Source organism: Pelmatolapia mariae, linkage group LG7 (assembly GCF_036321145.2).
Source record: "Pelmatolapia mariae isolate MD_Pm_ZW linkage group LG7, Pm_UMD_F_2, whole genome shotgun sequence".
Lineage (NCBI taxonomy): Eukaryota > Metazoa > Chordata > Actinopteri > Cichliformes > Cichlidae > Pelmatolapia > Pelmatolapia mariae.
In genome coordinates, this window is record NC_086233.1 from 50587586 (window position 1) to 50608124 (window position 20539).

At 37.5% G+C, this 20539-nt stretch overlaps 2 protein-coding genes across 2 annotated transcripts; both read left to right on the plus strand.

The window, feature by feature from the left end:
* Positions 1-7208: 7208 nt before the first annotated feature.
* LOC134631815 (mucin-2) lies at positions 7209-12775 on the plus strand. Its single transcript, XM_065471495.1, has 16 exons — positions 7209-7266; positions 8406-8655; positions 8791-8902; positions 9130-9220; positions 9302-9435; positions 9552-9765; positions 10357-10482; positions 10581-10695; positions 10784-10934; positions 11036-11149; positions 11226-11298; positions 11380-11517; positions 11807-11971; positions 12111-12205; positions 12282-12408; positions 12516-12775. Exons 1-16 carry the CDS (start codon positions 7209-7211, stop codon positions 12773-12775), a joined length of 2223 nt encoding a protein of 740 aa, XP_065327567.1.
* A 46-nt stretch (positions 12776-12821) lies between these two features.
* On the plus strand, positions 12822-20527 carry LOC134631817 (mucin-2). The gene is made up of 12 exons (XM_065471496.1): positions 12822-12852; positions 13031-13131; positions 13308-13459; positions 13581-13719; positions 14005-14115; positions 14244-14426; positions 14934-15170; positions 15260-15416; positions 16533-16664; positions 16831-18485; positions 18747-20201; positions 20432-20527. The coding sequence occupies exons 1-12, from the start codon at positions 12822-12824 to the stop codon at positions 20525-20527; spliced, it is 4449 nt and encodes a 1482-aa protein (XP_065327568.1).
* The last annotated feature ends 12 nt before the right edge of the window (positions 20528-20539 follow it).

The window sequence follows — 20539 nt, forward strand, 5'->3', positions numbered from 1 at the left end:
GTAACCTGTTTCTCATCCAAGCACACTAACCATGAATTGTATTTGCTAAAGTCTGTTTACTCAGTACTTCATCTGGGGTTCTGGAGTACAAACTGAAAATACCAAGGTCATTTGAATGTTGTCAAACAAATACTCAGGTGAGAGCTCCTCCAAGGGCAAATATGAGCTGGCAGTAAGAACAAGGAAGGAAGTTCTCAGAAGCAGCACGCACTGTGTTTATTCAGGGAGGACAAATGATTACACTGAAGTAGTTTTGGTCACTAGGACAGCTGCACACTTAATCCACAAAGATATATTACTATTTAAGTTCCAACACCTTTTATCATCCTCTAAAACCTACTGTCTGGCACTTTCAACTGTCACTAAGACAGTGTGTCAGATTGCAACACAGGCTTTAAATTAGAGACATAGCAGTAATGTGATAAAACTCTATGCGAGATACTGTAAAATGTACTCCTAAATGTTCCCCCAGTAGAGTTTCATACTCCATGTTAAATAATAATAAATCAATAACAGATAATCTGTTGTGATGTGTTAGCACTTAAATGTTAAATGTTTTACTGCATCTGTTTATGACTACAGTACTTTAAAGAAAACCTAACCTCTAAAGCAACAGGCAACCTGGCTAAATGCATAATGCAAGTTTTAAATGATTTTGTGATTTAAAGAAATGTAATTCTTAAATCACCAATGTGAAAACGTAACCGCCTCTTTTTATTGGTTTTTATTGCTTTTTATTTGGCTTTAATTTAAACTGTCACTGGATCATGAAAACTAAGTGTATAGAGTCACCAGTCAAATCTAATGAAAACCACTAAAAGAAACTTTTTTAATTATTATTATTATTATATTATCTTTTTTATTCATTTGGCCTTCCACCGTCTTTTCTGTTACACAAATCTCCCAAGTATTTAAACCCAGATTTCTAACAGTACCACGTCTTCGCATCGTAACATCTCTGGTCCAGTTCAGCAAAAGAAATTAGTAGAGACGGGGCCTGGTGCGCAAGATTGGCTACAGCTGCACCTGGCAATCAAAGCAGCCTTGCCTCTAACTTTAAGCTTGAACAGTATCCAAATCAATGAATTCACCCATCGTTTAGTTGTTACTGTTCAAAAGCTGTAGAAATGCATTTTAATTGTTAATGTGGGCATTTCACCATAGGAGTCTGTGGGATTTAGTTTCTCCACTTTGGAGTCAACGTCAAACAGCTTTTCCAGGACCTGCGTTTCTGGCACTTCCGTGTAGACATTTCTGCTTGACTACATTTTCTGAGTTAAAGCCAGCTGATCTGTTTGCTTTGAGTCAGACCAAGAGTTTCTGTTTTCATTAAAGCATGCAAAGACAACAGTGCATGTGCTGCTATAACACACAGAAACCAAACATTGTCTACTTTGACATGTTTTTGGGAAAGGTTTTGTTGACACAATTAACATTTGCTCTGGTAAAACAAGCAGTTCATTGTATCTGACCTTAAAAAAAATAGGTACATGGACAAGAGATAGTCATTATTTATAATGATTATTGTTTAATGTAAACGATATCAGGTGATCATGTAGGACTTATTTTGAATGTGAGTCTATGATCTTGATATAATATTTATTATTTAAACTGTTCTACCAAAATCCAGACAAACTTAGTGTCAGTTAAAAAGAAATTACACCTCGTATGAGTGCAGCTGCAGAAAATGTAGGCAAATTAAATTAATATAAAATACTGAAAAGGGTGCTTTGATACAGGCTTGGGCTGGACATTTGTCTTGGTTTCTGCTTTCCAAGTCACATGAGAAGTTTAGGGTCATAAATAAATACTTTTAATCCGAAAATGAAAAGGTTACATGTAGGGGATAAAGTGGGATTTAGCAGGTGGGGGAACTCTAAGGTGAGTGTAGTGTGAGGGAAAAATATCCCTTAGAAATAAGTCGCATACTAATATGTATTGTGAACTCCACTTTATATTAAAATGTGTACAAATTGTGGTTAGCTGACCTGTGACGCTGCTCTTTGTGGATTTAGCCAACTGAATTCAACATAACATAAGCAGATGTCTCATGCCTACACGGTATGAAGCTAGTATAAAATGTCAAATTTGGCGAGTAAATCTTATCAGCATCATCGTCTTAAATACATGTCTGCTACCCTTAATGCAGCCTAATACTAACCATGTACACCCCGTCCTTTGTATTACACAATTATTATTATTACACTACAGTTTGTTTTGCAGGAAGTTTCACAAAAACAAAACTCTGCACTATATCATATACAGTTCCAATATTTGACTAAAAAAATAATTAGGACTTTAAGTACGGAAAATTTCTGTCCAGTTTATCAAATGTCACGTACAGTGCAGTTACCTTTGAAAAAAAGCAAACAAAAAAAACCCCATACTCATCTTCCTGTCTTTTCCTGTCTTTCTTACATCTTACTCTGACAGTGTCAGGCCTTATTGTTATTTTTCACTCTCTACACAATAGAGACACAGTAGCTACATTTACTTATCTAAATGTTAAAAGTTTATGTTTGGTGAAATCTGCTGAGCTGCTGAGATTGAAAAGATTAAAATGTTAGTCTGATTATGTTTGCCCTATTTTGTAGAGCTAGGTAGAATTGTCTATTATAAATACAACTTTGGGCATCTGCAACATAACAGCGCAACAGGGATTACAAGTAAAAAACGATGTGTTGGAGGTGTAAGCGGGCTTTGGCATGCCATTGTTTTCCTATTTCTGAGTAAATATCTCCGTGCTGTCAACCTTACTGTGTATAACCTGCCTATCAGGTTTCATTCTCACTCGTAATTCAACCAATGATGAATGCAAGAGTCTTGTAGTCACTCACTTGTAATCACAGGAGGTTGCTGTTGCTAGCACCAGCCGTGGAAAAGTGCAAGAGGAGGGACAGAAGTCTTAACAACAGAGTGAGGAAAAGAGAGGAAGGTGGAAATAATGTGGTTAGAACCGAGATAATTAGGAAGCAAGAGATTCAAGGATTCAGGTAAAATCAATGGCTAATTATACCATGAGCCACTCTTAATACCTAAAGTGTAGCTTTTGACTGTCATACACTTGAAGTGCAACAACTGTACCAACCCGATGAAGTTTTTTTTTAAAAAAGGAATTTATAACATAATATGTGTATGCATGATAAATATACACCACCAGCCAAAAGTTTTAGAACACCTCAATTTTCATATTTTTGTTGAAAATTATGAAGTTTAATATCTCTCACTCTGAAATGAAAGCATAGTAGAAAAAAAAAGAAAGCAATTGAATCATGAAATCAATTTTTTAGACCAAAATGTATTCTAAACTTTTGACTTGTCAAAGTAGCCACCTTTGGCATATACAGGTCCTTCTCAAAAAATTAGCATATTGTGATAAAGTTCATTATTTCCTGTAATGTACTGATAAACATTAGACTTTCATATATTTTAGATTCATTACACACAACTGAAGTAGTTCAAGCCTTTCATTGTTTTAATATTGATGATTTTGGCATACATAACTCATGAAAACCCAAAATTCCTGTCTCAAAAAATTAGCATATTTCATCCGACCAATAAAAGAAAAGTGTTTTTAATACAAAAAAAGTCAACCTTCAAATAATTATGTTCAGTTATGCACTCAATACTTGGTCGGGAATCCTTTTGCAGAAATGACTGCTTCAATGCGGCGTGGCATGGAGGCAATCGGCCTGTGGCACTGCTGAGGTGTTATGGAGGCCCAGGATGCTTCGATAGCGGCCTTAAGCTCATCCAGAGTGTTGGGTCTTGCGTCTCTCAACTTTCTCTTCACAATATCCCACAGATTCTCTATGGGGTTCAGGTCAGGAGAGTTGGCAGGCCAATTGAGCACAGTAATACCATGGTCAGTAAACCATTTACCAGTGGTTTTGGCACTGTGAGCAGGTGCCAGGTCGTGCTGAAAAATGAAATCTTCATCTCCATAAAGCTTTTCAGCAGATGGAAGCATGAAGTGTTCCAAAATCTCCTGATAGCTAGCTGCATTGACCCTGCCCTTGATAAAACACAGTGGACCAACACCGGCAGCTGACATGGCACCCCAGACCATCACTGACTGTGGGTACTTGACACTGGACTTCAGGCATTTTGGCATTTCCCTCTCCCCAGTCTTCCTCCAGACTCTGGCACCTTGATTTCCGAATGACATGCAAAATTGCTTTCATCCGAAAAAAGTACTTTGGACCACTGAGCAACAGTCCAGTGCTGCTTCTCTGTAGCCCAGGTCAGGCGCTTCTGCCGCTGTTTCTGGTTCAAGAGTGGCTTGACCTGGGGCATGCAGCACCTGTAGCCCATTTCCTGCACACGCCTGTACACGGTGGCTCTGGATGTTTCTACTCCAGACTCAGTCCACTTCTTCCGCAGGTCCCCCAAGGTCTGGAATCGGTTCCTCTCCACAATCTTCCTCAGGGTCCGGTCACCTCTTCTCTTTGTGCAGCGTTTTCTGCCACACTTTTTCCTTCCCACAGACTTCCCACTGAGGTGCCTTGATTCAGCACTCTGGGAACAGCCTATTCGTTCAGAAATTTCTTTCTGTGTCTTACCCTCTTGCTTGAGGGTGTCAATGATGGCCTTCTGGACAGCAGTCAGGTCGGCAGTCTTACCCATGATTGCGGTTTTGAGTAATGAACCAGGCTGGGAGTTTTTAAAAGCCTCAGGAATCTTTTGCAGGTGTTTAGAGTTAATTCGTTGATTCAGATGGTTAGGTTAATAGCTCGTTTAGAGAACCTTTTCATGATATGCTAATTTTTTGAGACAGGAATTTTGGGTTTTCATGAGTTATGTATGCCAAAATCATCAATATTAAAACAATGAAAGGCTTGAACTACTTCAGTTGTGTGTAATGAATCTAAAATATATGAAAGTCTAATGTTTATCAGTACATTACAGAAAATAATGAACTTTATCACAATATGCTAATTTTTTGAGAAGGACCTGTATACCAGCTGAACACACCCGTGGCATTCTTTCTACTATAGAAGTCAAAAATTCTTCAGAAAGTTTTCCCGTAAATGTGTTGCACTTTTCGGTTGCTTTGCTTTCACTCTTTTGTCCAGTTCATTCCAAACCAGCTCGATGGGGTTTAAATCTGGAGACAGTGCTGGCCACTCCATGTTTTCAAGCATACCATTATGTTCTTTTTTTCCTGAGGTAGTTCTGGCATAGCTCGGACTTATGTTTTTGGGTCATTATCTTGCTGTAGGTTGAACCCCTGACCAACTAGATGCATCGCAGAGGGTATTGCATGACACTGCAGAATGCTTTGGTAGCTGTTTTGGTTCAGGGTGCCTCTCACTCTGTACCAGTCACCGGCCCTGGATCCAGCAAAACAGCCCCAGACCATCATACTTCCTCCTCCAGGTTTGACAGTTGATGCCTCACACTGTGGAACCATCCTTTTGCTTTGTCTTATTCTGACATCTTAGCAATGGCTATCTTACTGCAACTTGTCCTGTCAAATCTGAGACTTGCTTACTACGACCACTATTAAGCTGTGCTTGAAGCTGTTGTCCTGTGAGCTGCCTATCACGGAAGCTGTTAACACTCGGAAACTTGTCCTTTGACTCAGTTGTGGCTTTGGGTCTGCCAGACCTCTTTCTGTCAGAGTTTGCCCCAGTTTCTGAGTGCATTTTGATGGTGAAGGAAATTGTACTCATGGACAACTTGACTTTCTTTGTATTTTCTCCATAGGAAAGACCTACATTTTTAAGTGTTATGATGGTCTGTCTCTCTTCCATTGTTTATTGCCTTTTTCTCACCATTTTTTGGACCAACACATTACTTTCTGCAGTACAATACTGTTCAACTGATGCTGACGAGGGGATGGTACCACAGTGTGTTCCAACACTGCTTTCATAAAGACACAGGGGTTGTAAGTAATCCAGAAAAGTTGGAACACTTGTAGAAATTAGTAGCACCAGCGTTCAAGGCTTGATCAACCTCTCTTGCTGCAGAACAGCTCTAAATTGTTTTTTTTTTTTTTCAGGGAACCCATTTTCTGTTCCCTGAAAAAGGCCTTTTGTATAATTCTGCAATGTTCATTATTTTTCAGTTTTGGATAACCCTACCTTTTTTTTTTAACCTCTGGCAGTTTACCAATTACCTTTGTACCATTTCAAGCTATTCATTTGATTCAAACTGATTTTGCAGTGAACTACTTCAAATAATTTAATTGCAATAAATAACTGAAAAAAATGGGGTGTTCTAAAACTTTTAACCAGTAGTGTATAGATGAAGACTTGTTTATTTATTTAGTCCCAGTCCTGTACTTTCCAGTGATGGTGTGTGCATAAGCATAAATGATCCAGGTTAACGTACACAAGTTAGAATGTGCATTTAGTGTGAAGCTGCCAGTGTGTAGTTAAACTTGATGGTGATGAGAGGAAATGCAAACACTTTGAAATCACAGTTTAAATTCTTGCTAAATTGTTGCAGTTTTTTCCCCCATAGACATTTAATGCATCATCACAGACCACACCGGTGTTGACGATTCACAATGAATATCACTTAATAAAAAACGTGTGAATATGCATGTATATACCATAGCATAAAACATGTACAGGGTCTGAATCAGGGGTGGCCACACTTTTGCTAATTATCCATTCATCCTCTTCCACTTCTTCAATTCAGGGTTGTGGGGGTACTTTAGCCGATCCTAGCTACCATAGGGTGAGAGGTGGGGTACACTCTGGACAGGTATCCAGAGAGGGCTAATACAGAGGACAGACAATCATTTGCACCTATGGGCAATTTAGAAACATCAGCTAACCTAACCCCACCAAGTCTGTGGAATCCAGGAGGAAGCTGGAGTACTTGGAGAAAACACACGCTGTCATGATGTGTGCTGTATGGCAGGCAGAATGAAGGACCCAAATGCAGGGCTCGGAAACGGAAGGTTAAACTAAAGCGCAGCTTTTTTTTCCCCAGAAGAATACATGCATACATGCTACTACTGCACATTCACCTAATGTATATATTATATATATAATGTTCTTCCTCTATCCCCCCCCCCCCCCCCCCCTTTTTTTTTTTTTGCACAAGTCGAGGAGCGTGTCAGGTTACATTTCACTGTGTGTTAACTATGGATGTGACAAATAAAGAACCTTGAACCTTGAATATAGGGAAACAAAACAAGAAACTCAAAGCACTAAGCACTACCTAAAAAACTGGGGAAACTAGAAAGCTACACCATGAACGGAGAACTAGAAAACTATCGTAACACAGTGGAGAAGACACAGCATGGAGAGGGTATGATGTGACAACAACAGGGGAAGACTGAGAACTAAAATACACAGGAAAGAACACAAGGAGATGGGGAACAGGTGGAAACACAGCTGGGACTAATAAGACAAAATAAGATGAGGGAAAAGCAAAACTAGACACACTGCAGACAGGACAGGGCTATCAAAATAAACAGGAAGCATAACACCCATACGGATGCAGACTAAACACTGAGATGTGGAACACAGGGAAGAGCACATGGGGAAACATGTAGCTCACCAGGCCTTGATCCCCTTGGGACATTGTTATTAAGGATAGGGGATCCGCTCCCTGCTGGTCACCGCTGGTCACCGCTGCTCCTCAACACCCCCACCCCATTTTTTTCTTTGTCTTTTTCCTATTTCTCTGCTGCTTTCTTCTTATCTTTCACCAATCTGGCCTTTACCCGTTGTCTGCTCTAGCATAGTATCCACTAGACAGTGATATGAATAATAAAATCAAGTAAATAAATAAAACAGAAATATTAGCAAGAGGAACCTACAGTCTTGGGAAAGCTCCTCTTGGGAAAGCAAATATGTCTGGCGCAACAAAGCATTCAGACATATTCTGCTTGCTACAACTGCTGGACAGATTGGACACATTGTCTCCGAAGGCCTCATACTACTGCTTGTTTAATCAAGAGATACGGACGACGAAGCAAATACAGTATCATACTTGTGGAAGTGATCAAATGTCTACTCAAAGCGTGTTTTCCACATCACGGCAAAACAATGATACTGTTCAAAGAGGGTGGGAGAAAAAAAACGAACAAACTCAATATAAAGGGCCATTGCCCACTGTCTTACTATCGTTGTTCGGTGACAGCAAGCCCACAGTGGCAACAATGACGTGGAGAGTTGTGTGGCTGTGTTTCCTTGCTTTTTCGGTTGCCAATATCATTGTAATCGAAGGCAAACCAGGTATGATCTGAATGTTTTACATTGTTGGTTAAACACTTTTCAAAAGGGTGCAACTGCTTGGCACATATGCATGTAATATGTATAATGCATGGGACTCTTTTAATGCTCATTAGCAGTGATTTCCTATAGCCTTATGCAATGGTGAGAAGGTGATTGCTGGCAAAATGTCTGTAATAAGATAGACCTGTAACTTTATTTGCTCCCCAGTTTACAAGAGTACATGTAGCACATGGGGCAGGAAGCACTTCAAGACATTTGATGGTGATGTATACCAGTTTCCTGGTATTTGTGAATACTCGCTGGTCTCAGACTGCAACAATTCCCCAAAGGAGTTCTCAGTGGACATAAAAAGGAAAGAGAATGAAGGAAACTCTACAATAAGTTTTGTGGTCGTGGACATTAAAAATATTTATTCCTTTAACCTAAGCAAGGATTTGGTCACTCTGAATGACCAGAGGTAAAAAAAACAAACAAAAAGAACCCAACACCAAGTCAAGCAACAATTCTTTATGTCCCCAAAATTAACAGATGAAGCCAAATTTCTTGTACTTTCTCTCTTTTTTTGTTGTTTATTTCTTTTTCTTTTTCACAGTGTCAAAATGCCATACTACCAGGCCGGAATACAACTGGAAAAAAATGACTTTTACATCAAGCTCCACACAAAAGTTGGCATCACTGTCATGTGGTACAACAATGCAGTCATGGTAATACTTCAGACTTCCTTTTTTCTACACTGTTGACATTTACAGTGAATCAAGACATGAGATTAAAACAGTTAAACATTAACATTTTCTGAAGAAGAATAAAAAAGAACAAGAAGAAGTGGCAATACTTTTTTTGCCCTTGATTAATCAGTGGTTCAGTCATCTCATTGCTTAATAAACAACAATAAATAATATGAACCTTTTCCCATGTTTCCTTTGTTTTTCAGGTGGAAATTGGTGATGAATACATTAACCGCACTTGTGGACTTTGTGGAAATTTCAATGGCAATTCAGACTACAATGACTTCAATGATGAAGGTGTATATTCATTTCATATTAATCTGTTACATCTGTAATATGAAGGAGGTAGAATGTAACCATTGCTTTCATCATATACAGGTCAACAAATCAGCCCCATAAAGTTTGGCAAGAAATGGAGAACCCCTCGTCCAAATGATAACTGTGAGGACCCCAATGAAGAGGCAGATACATCACTGGAGACTGAGAATGTGACAGAGGAGTGCGAGGAGTTTGTGAGTTTTATTATCCAGCCAGCTTTAACAATAGCTATGTTGTGATATGTATTTGCATAAAACCTTCTGCACAGATTAACTATGCCTCTATTACCTGTCTCTTTTATCCCTTTAAGGAAAACATCTGCAAAGACTTCTTTGAAGACGAATCCTGGAGCTCCTGCACCGATCAGATTGACCCTGAGCCTTACATACAAGCCTGTATGCAGGATATGTGCCGCTGTAGCAATACAAATGACTCCTGTGTCTGCAGCACATACTCTGAGTTCTCTCGACAGTGCTCCCATGCTGGGGGAAAACCTCCCAACTGGAGGACTCCTGAGTTGTGTGGTAAGGTTTTATGTTGTCATTTCTACTCCTTTCTCAAGAGGTTGACTCATGAACATAAAGAATTACATTTTCTCCTGCAAAATCTTCCTGGGAGATGAACTGTTAACATCCTGATAACTAAAGACGCTAACTATTATTCAGATTTTGAAATTCTAGGAGCCACAAACTTGCATTTTGAGAGCAATTTGTTTTCTTACTACTTAATTTAACAATGAAAATATAGATTGAAAGTTTCTGTGACGATACGGAGTATTTTATGCACAGAAGAGTGATTGAAACCTTAAGAAACAGGAATCTAGCTGATAATAAAACATTGGGCATTCCTTTAGTAATGCAGACATACTCCACTCTTTATTAGTGTCAGGTGCACTACAAATATCTAGCAGGACAAGATGAGTTCATAGAGCTTATGAGAAGATTGTTGGTAATGTTCACCAGTGTTGTTTATGTGCTTTGATGTCCTAACTTAAAAACACACTTTTCCTTCCTTTTATTCCTTAATAAAATATTATTGATTCAGTGGTACAATAGATAATAATGAATCCCATCCACATACTCACCATATTCTAATTGTAGCATATATATTCACAGCTAAACACTGTCCGCCCACCATGGTATATGATGAGTATGGGTCTCCTTGCATCGATACCTGCAGATTCCCAGACACAAGTTTACTTTGTGAAGATCACAACATAGACGGCTGCTTCTGTCCTCCTGGTTGGTGCTGTTTCTTTGTACTCATCATGCCTGAATGTTTAAGTATCAGTGATATATGCAGTCATATATGCAACATTTTCATGTCATGTCTTCATCAGGAACTGTGTTTGATGATGTTTCCATGAGGGGGTGTATTCCTCGTTCTGACTGTCCGTGCAAACATGACAAAATCTATGAGTCCAATGAGGTTTACCAAGAGGAGGGAAAAAACTGGTATGTTTCACATTACTCATGTTACTCAGAAAGTATTATTTGTGATTTATTAGTGTGTGCTTTTTACCTTCAATCTTTGTTTGTTCAGTACATGCTTTGCAGGTAAATGGTCTTGTGAGAGTCTTCAAATGCATGCTACATGTTCAGTTGAACAGGGTTCATACATAACCACCTTTGATGGGAAAGACTTCACCTTCCATGGAGACTGTTTCTACACTCTGGCTAAAGTGGAAAGCAAGGTGAATGAGTCAACACCTCCAACTGTTAAAGATATACAATCTTCTGATATTAAGTTAGCATTTTATATAGGCATGCTTATAGTGTTCTATCTATATTTCAGGATTACGTGAGTCCAAATTTTACCATTCTGGTCCATTTGACACAATGTTCAGATCACCAGTACGACACTTGTCTCAAGACCTTGAAAATTCAGCTGAACAGTGACAAAAACAATGTGAGTGTAAAACTATACTAATTATAATAATTTACAATGAGCCACACTCTGATAGCAATTTATTTTTTTCATTCAGGCCATAATTTTCACCTCTGAAGGCAGAGTGAAGATGAAGAATGGACAGGAGGTCACTTTGCCTTATGACTCAGGTATGTCAGAAACTAAGATTGTAGTTCAGTGTTTTATCGTAAATATGATCTTCTGATTGTTATTTTTCTCTTGACTCACAGGAGACATCAGTATATTCCATGCTTCATCCTTTCACATCATGCTCCAGACAAGTTTTGGTTTACAAATTCAGATCCAACATGTGCCTCTGATGCAAGTCTATGTCAGTCTGGAGCAGAGCTACAGAGAAAAGACACGTGGTATGTTTTATATTAGCCATTAACCATGATCAGAAGTACAACTATCAGTTTATTTATATATATTGAATATCAATATACTATGGGTCTTGAAGGATGGAGTTTATCTCAGCAGGAAGGTAACAGTAATTATTATTATTTCTGTGTTGTTTGTTTGCCCCACAAAGTCATCACACTGTAATAAAAAAATCTAATCAAAAACAGAAGAAAAAGAAAAAAACATGCTCAAAACTGTTATAAAGTCAATAGTTTTTAGAACCTTTGTACTTATTGGACTTCTTTCAATTCTTAGGTTTATGTGGGAATTACAACATGATGCTATCTGATGACATGAAGACTCCTCAGGGGATGGTGGAGGGAAAAGAAGCAACTTTTAGTAATTCTTGGAAAACTGACTATACATGCAAAGATGGACAAGGACGACTTGATGACCCTTGCTCTCTTAGCATGGAAAATGGTAAACTGTAACTATTATCATCAATCACTGTCTTTTCATTTTTTCTTCGCTTAAAACAGATTTTCTGTGATATATGTATTTGATCACAAGAGAAATATAATAAGTGCAAAAATCTTCAAAATTGTTCATCTTCTTATAGAAAAGTATGCCAAGCACTGGTGCGCCCTGCTACGACAGTCAAATAGTACCTTTGCACGGTGCCATTCCATGGTGGATCCTGAGATTTACTACAAGGTACAACTAAACCTCTCTGTTTGTCTTTAATTCGGTGGGACTGTAATACAATAGAAGTGTTTGCTGTCTTCTGCAGCGATGTATTTATGCTAGCTGTAACTGTGAGAAGAGCGAGGACTGCCTGTGTGCTGTCTTCTCCTCCTTTGCAAGAGCTTGTGCATCAAAGAGAGTGTTATTGCCAGGCTGGAGAAAGGATGTGTGCAGTAAGTGTATCTGAAATAGTTCAGTAATGAAGTTTTATGAGCATGTTCTCTTTTATTAGTTAGTCCAAAACTATGATGTAATGACTATCATATTTTCCATAAAACAGACAAATACACCAAGAACTGCCCAGCATCTCAGACCTTCTCTTACATACATCAGAGATGCCAGCTGACTTGCAGATCACTGAGCTTAAAGGAGCAGAGCTGCACCTCTGACTTCTTGCCCGTGGACGGCTGTTCCTGTGCTGAGGATCACTACCTACATGACAACAGCATGTGTGTTCCCAAAGCAAAGTGTCCCTGTTACCACAATGAAGAAACCATTGAACCAGAGAAGACCATCAGCATCAGAGATGACCATTGGTGAGTCACTTCAGGACTCCAAATGAAATATCCTAAACTAAGGATTAAGCATGACTGTAATGCAAGCAATATGTCAGATTGGTACAAACTATATTTTAAAGTCCTTTTTTGGTGTCTTTCTAGCGTGTGCACTGATGGAGTTCTTCATTGCGATCCTCGGGCAGCTGGCTCTTTAAGTCAGTTTTTTATCCTTTTTCTGCTATAAAATTAATTGTAGTTAATTTACAGAATACTAAAGTAGTTCCTGCTTCTGTTACAGCATGCCCTTCTCCAAAAAAATACTTCAACTGCTCCATTGCAGACGTAGGAGATGTTGGACTGCAGTGTGGGCGAACTTGTTTAAATCTTGACAATGAATGTGTAAGCTGTTTTTGCAGATCAAGTCCCATTATGTTAGGTCTACTAGCTACTTTCAAGATGTAAATACATATTGTGTGTTTAGTTCTTTACCCTTATCAGTTTTAAGTTGGTTTTACCAGTCGTCTGTTTTCTATTTTTGTGTTGTTTCTTTCACTATGATCTTTCTATCCTCCCAGGATGCCACTGAGTGTAAATCTGGCTGTCTCTGTCCCAGAGGCCTCGTCGATGATGGTAAAGGTTCCTGTGTAAAACAAAATGAATGTCCATGTCAGCATGGCGAGAAACTTTATTCCAGTGGAGACAAAATTGATGTGAAATGCAACACCTGGTATGATTGGTTGATTGACTGATTGATCGACATAGCATCATTGAAATTGATAATAGATTATTTTGGAGTTTTACTCTGATTATAAAATATATTTAATTTCAACCCTTTTTGAATCATATAGTACCTGCAGAAGTGGCAAATGGGAGTGCACAAGCAATAAATGTCCAGGAACATGCATTATTACTGGAAGTAGACACTACATTACATTTGATCAGAAAGCATATGAGTTTCAAGGACTGTGTCCCTATGTTGCTGTCATGGTAATGCATGCCTACTTTATCCCAAATATTTGTATGCTTATTTTGTTTTGCTCACCTAAGTTTTCTGGGATAAAACATTAAACATTCTTATCATAAGAATCACAATTAACATTAAAATTCAAAACCTGTCACTATATTTTTAAATATATTTTCTCACAATTGTAAATAAGCAATCTATTTAGCAATATTTAATTATAAAATTCAGGGAGTCTCAAGACTCTTAATTCAGAATAGTAAAGGCCAAGCTGAATTTGATTAATAAAATCTTTCTTTGTCTCTTTGAAGAATAACTGCGACAATAAAACAGCTGAAGAGAACTTTAGAATTATCTTAGAAAATGTGATGTGTGAATCTTCAAACACCATATGTTCCCGAAAGATCAAGATCCAGCTGGGGGTAAGGCCAGAAGAATTCAATTTAAAAAAGTAGTAGTAATTTGTAAAGGTTTCTTTAAAGGCTGTAAGTCCTTTGTAAAGGATTTTTGAATTTCATTAAAAGAAATCCCCTATTCATGTCCATTATAGAGAAAAGAAATCACACTATCAAAGGATAAATATGAAGAGGATGAAAGTTTTCAAAATGATAATGAGATCTGGTACACCAAAAGAAAGTTTGGTTTCTATCTGTTCATTGAATTTAACATTGGTCTGACATTTGTATGGGACCACAAAACAAATCTTCACATCCACCTGGAACCACAGCACAGTCAAAGTTTAACTGAAGACTAAATTTTTTCTATGGAAAATATCCATGCAGCATATATGTTATATATGCCTAATTAAATGTATTATATGAAAGTATTACAAATGCAGATTTGTGTCTGATTTGTGTAATGTTTCAACATTGCAAGTTATAGATTTGTATTTTTTTTTTTTTTTTTGGATACATTAAATTGCCTTAAAACATTCAAAGTAGTCCAGAAATTTGGCAAATGTGAAGTCAAATGAAGTTTTCTTTTTATTCTTTTCAAATTGAAAGGAATGCCTTCCATTCAAATGAAGACATTACTACTCTTTGAGCAGAAACTTACAAATATCCTCATGCTTCCCTGAAAGTCAGATATATCTTGCTGTCTTAATGCTTGGCTTTTAAATGAAAAGCAGCATAAGACATAACACATTAGGCAATGCATGTTGTTTGAAATGATAAATGCAATTATTAAAGCATAGTATCCATTGTAAAAGAAAAAAAAATAACTTATTTTGTTTGTACAGGGGAAGGTGTGTGGCCAATGTGGAGATTTTGATGGTAATGCACAGAATGACTTCACCACCCAGGGTCAGCTGATAGTGAACAATCCTCTAGAATTTGCAAACAGCTGGAAAGCATCCAGCAATTGCCCAGATGTGAAAACTAATCTTGACACTTGTACATCAACATCCAGACTAACCTGGGCAAGAAGAAAGTGTAATATTATAAAAGAGCCAGGATTCAAAGAGTGCCATAATAAGGTAATTTGTTCGTAATTTGTCTAAGCTAGTTCAATGGCTAATGTACATATTTTTAATAATATCTTAATCAAATTGTAATAATTGAACAGATAGATCCTCATCAATATTATGAAAACTGTGTCAGAGAGACATGTGGCTGCGACACTGGCGGAGACTGTGAGTGTTTCTGCACAGCGGTTAAAAATTATGCTCAGGCGTGTGCTGAGGCGGGTGCTTGTGTTGCATGGAGAACTCCAGAGATCTGTCGTAAGTAAAGTGTGTTATCTTTACTCTTAGATTAGTATAATCTTTTATCCTGGTTTGGACATGATTACATTTTAATAAGTACATTTGCAATATTTCAACATTATGTTATCATTTCATGCTACTCATTTGACTTATAGCAAGCAGGTTCCATTATACTGTAGACCTCAGAAACTGAGCTGCATCCATGTGTAAAATGTCAGGGTAGTGGTTTTGGGTTTGCGTTAGACATAAGAGGAAAAAGTGAAGGGAAAAAAAACAAAAGACAAAGTGTGCAAAGTTTCAGATGGTTTGTGTTCGTTAAATGTTAGGTTCCTGCATTGGGTTTATTATTTTTACTACACATCAGTTCAGTTCTGGAATTTTACTAAATTTAGATTTTTGTCTTCAGTTTTTTATTTGTGCCTCCCCAGTATTCCTTTGTGTGTTTAGTACTATTGTTGTCCCTGTGCTAGGTGTTTTTTGTTTGTTTTTTTAATTACTTCCGGTTTTATTATCATTCTGCTATTTTTTCCTGGTATCTTGCTTCTATTTTGACTATTGTTTTCACCTGTTGTTAATTACTTTAGTCTGATGTCTTCTTTACTTCCTGTGCCATAATATCTATCAGTCCACAGTATATACTCCTCTCCTTTGCATTGCATTTAGGTCAACTGAATATCCTGAAAATAACATAATTGTGTATCTGAACTTACTTGAAAGGGGGGGAAAGTTATTTTCTTTTTACCTGTCTTTGTACTGTATATGTAAAAAAAAAGGAGAATCAGCCTAGAAATAGCAGAAATTGCTTTTAATGTAGTCTGTCTACTTCTCTCCTCTGATGTGCTCTCTTTCGATTGTATTTTAAACTAAATTAAAAGGCATGCTTTCTGTTACTGACCCATATATTTGTGTCCTCTTCGCCCTTCCACACAGACATGTGTAACCCCATTTATTAGATGGTAGTTTAATAAAACAAAGTAAAGTAAAAGACCAAATTTAAATGTAAAAAAAAAGTATATTAACATTTCCTAAAGAGATGCAAAAAGATTTTTATTTAGTGTCACATTTTTATATAAAAAAAAAACAACTACCATTTAAAAACTATCATTTAAACATTTTTTGTTTGTTTTCTTTTAGCTGTGTTTTGTGATTACTACAATAAACCAGGTGAATGTACATGGCACTATGAATATTGCCCCCACCACACATTTTGCAGGACCTGTAAATATACAGAAAGAAATTGTACCAAATTCATATCCTCGCTAGAAGGTAAGCAGAACTCATCCATTTGCACTGCTATAAACCTAGAACCTAGAACCAAAAAATAATTGGGCCACTCTCAAAGATTTAAACATTTTTTTATAAACAACAAATTGAAGCTAGTGCTAAAACTTTATAAAATGTTGTAACAGAGATTTTGATGTTACTTGTGCAGGTTGTTACCCTAAATGCCCAGAAGACAAGCCCATATTTGATGAGGATACAAACATGTGTGTGCCTGATTGTATACCAAGTTCAACAACAACTCAATCTACTAATACAACTGTAACAACAACCCCAATAACTACAACAACTCAATCTACAACTACCACTGAAACACCTACTACTATAACTACAATATCTACAACAACACCAACTCAGTCTACACCTACAACAATTGTAACATCTACAACAACACCAACTCCATCTACAACTACAGCTTTAACAACAACCCCAATAACTACAACGACAACTCAATCTACAACTACAACTGAAATACCAACTACTGCAAGTACAATATCTACAACTACACCAACTCAGTCTACAACTACAACTGTAACAACAACCCCAACAACTACAACAACAACTCAATCTACAACTACAACTGAAACACCAACTACTATAAGTACGATATCTACAACAATACCAACTCAATCTACAACTACAACTGAAACAACAACAACAACTCATTTATGCACTTCGGTTATAATCAAGAATAGTCAAGAATACTGTAGTTGGACAAAGTGGTATAATGTGGATAACCCTTACAAGGAACTCAGTAAAAGTGACATTGAAACATATGACAAAATAAGAAGACAGGATGAAGAATTTTGTGAAGATATCAGAGATATTGAGTGCAGGTCAGCTGAAGAACCTGACATGAGCTTAAAAGAGTATCTAAACACACTCAGAGTGAAACAAGTTGTTAAGTGTGATCTTAAGGTTGGTTTAATATGTAAAAAAGAGGATCAGCCTATCAATCCAGGTAAATGCTATGACTACATGATCAGGGTATATTGTTGTAAAAAAAATACTGAACATATTGTCTCAGAATGTAATACACCTACAACTGAAACAACAACCACGACAACTACAACAACTCAGTCTACAACTACAACTGTAACAACAACCCCAATAACTACAACAACTCAGTCTACAACTACAACTGTAACAACAACCCCAACAACCACAACAACTCAGTCTACAACTACCACTGAAACACCTACTACTACAACTACAATATCTACAACAACACCAACTCAGTCTACACCTACAACTGAAACAACAGCCACGACAACTACAACAACTCAATCTACAACTACAACTTTAACAACAACCCCAACAACTACAACAACAACTCAATCTACAACTACAACTGAAACAGCAACTACTGCAAGTACAATATCTACAACAACACCAACTCAGTCTACAACTACAACTGTAACAACAACCCCAACAACTACAACAACAACTCAATCTACAATTACAACTGAAACATCAACTACTGCAAGTACGACATCTACAACAACACCAACTCAGTCTACACCTACAACTGAAACAACAACCACGACAACTACAACAACTCAATATATAACTACAACTGTAACAGCAACCCCAACAACTACAACAACAACTCAATCTACAACTACAACTGAAACATCAACTACTGCAAGTACAACTGTAACAACAACCCCAACTCAGTCTACAACTACAACTGTAACAACAACCCCAACAACTACAACTACAACTCAATCTACAACTACAACTGAAACAGCAACTACTGCAAGTACAATATCTACAACAACACCAACTCAGTCTACAACTACAACTGTAACAACAACCCCAACAACTACAACAACAACTCAATCTACAATTACAACTGAAACATCAACTACTGCAAGTACGACATCTACAACAACACCAACTCAGTCTACACCTACAACTGAAACAACAACCACGACAACTACAACAACTCAATATATAACTACAACTGTAACAGCAACCCCATCAACTACAACAACAACTCAATCTACAACTACAACTGAAACACCAACTACTACAACTACAATATCTCCAACAACACCAATTCAGTCTACAACTACAACAATTGTAACATCTACAACAACACCAACTCCATCTACAACTACAACTGTATCAACAACCCCAACAACTACAACAACAACTCAATCTACAACTACAACTGAAACATCAACTACTGCAAGTACAATATCTGCAACAACAACAACTCAGTCTACAACTACAACTTTAACAACAACCCCAACAACTACAACTACAATATCTATAACAATACCAACTCAGTCTACGACTGCAACTGTTACAACAACCCCAACAACAACAACCCAATCTACAACTATGGCTGAAACACCAACTACTGAAAGCACTGTATCTCCAACAACACCAACTCAATCTACAACTACACCTGAAACACCAACTACAAAATCTACAACAACACCAACTTCAACCACTACAACTAAAACACCAACTACTGCAACAACAATATCTACAACACCAACTCAGTCTACAACTACAACAACCATAACATCTACAACTACACCAACTCCATCTACAACTACAACTGCAACACCAACTACAACGATAACATCTACAACAACTTCATCTACAACTGAAACACCAACTACTACAAACATGATATCTACATCAACACCAACTCAGTCTACAACTACAACTGTAACAACAACCCCAACAACTACAACAATTCAGTCTACAACTACCACTGAAACACCTATTACTACAACTACAATATCTACAACAACACCAACTCAGTCTACAACTACAACTGAAACAACAGCCACGACAACTACAACAACTCAATCTGCAACTACAACTGAAACAGCAACTACTGCAAGTACAATATCTACAACAACACCAACTCAGTCTACAACTACAACTGTAACAACAACCCCAACAACTACAACAACAACTCAATCTACAACTACAACTGAAACATCAACTACTGCAAGTACAACTGTAACAACAACCCCAACTCAGTCTACAACTACAACTGTAACAACAACCCCAACAACTACAACAACAACTCAATCTACAACTACAACTGAAACATCAACTACTGCAAGTACAACTGAAACAACAACCCCAACAACTACAACAACTCAATCTATAACCACAACTGTAACAACAACCCCAACAACACCAACTCAATCTACAACTACAACTGAGACATCAACTACTGCAAGTACAATATCTGCAACAACAACAACTCAGTCTACAACTGCAACTGTAACAACAACCCCAACAACTACAACAACAACTCAATCTACAACTATGACTGAAACACCAATTACTGAAAGCACTGTATCTCCAACAACAACTCAATCTACATCTACACCTGAAACACCAACTACAAAATCTACAACAACACCAACTTCAACCACTACAACTGAAACACCAACTACTTCAACAACAATATCTACAACACCAACTCAGTCTACAACTACAACAACCATAACATCTACATCAACACCAACTCCATCTACAACTACAACTGCAACACCAACTACAACGACAACATCTACAACAACTTCATCTACAACTGAAACACCAACTACTACAAACACGATATCTACAACAACACCAACTCAGTCTACACCTACAACTGAAACAACAACCACGACAACTACACCAACTCAGTCTACAACTACAATTGTAACAACAATCCCAACAACTACAACGACAACTCAGTCTACAACTACAACTGAAACACCAACTACTGCAAGTACGATATCTACAACAACACCAACTCAGTCTACAACTACAACTGTAACAAGAACCCCAACAACTACAACAACAACTCAATCTACAACTACAACTGAGACACCAACTAC

Bases quoted from the DNA above. Each gene is read 5' to 3' on its own strand.
- LOC134631815 (XM_065471495.1), top strand. From the start codon at position 7,209: ATGAACGGAGAACTAGAAAACTATCGTAACACAGTGGAGAAGACACAG. The intron at 9,221-9,301 runs GTGTATATTCAT...CATCATATACAG, and splicing joins CAATGACTTCAATGATGAAG to GTCAACAAATCAGCCCCATA. The intron at 10,696-10,783 runs GTATGTTTCACA...TTGTTTGTTCAG, and splicing joins CAAGAGGAGGGAAAAAACTG to TACATGCTTTGCAGGTAAAT.
- LOC134631817 (XM_065471496.1), top strand. From the start codon at position 12,822: ATGACTGTAATGCAAGCAATATGTCAGATTG. The intron at 12,853-13,030 runs GTACAAACTATA...CTTCTGTTACAG, and splicing joins GCAAGCAATATGTCAGATTG to CATGCCCTTCTCCAAAAAAA. The intron at 13,720-14,004 runs GTAATGCATGCC...GTCTCTTTGAAG, and splicing joins GTCCCTATGTTGCTGTCATG to AATAACTGCGACAATAAAAC.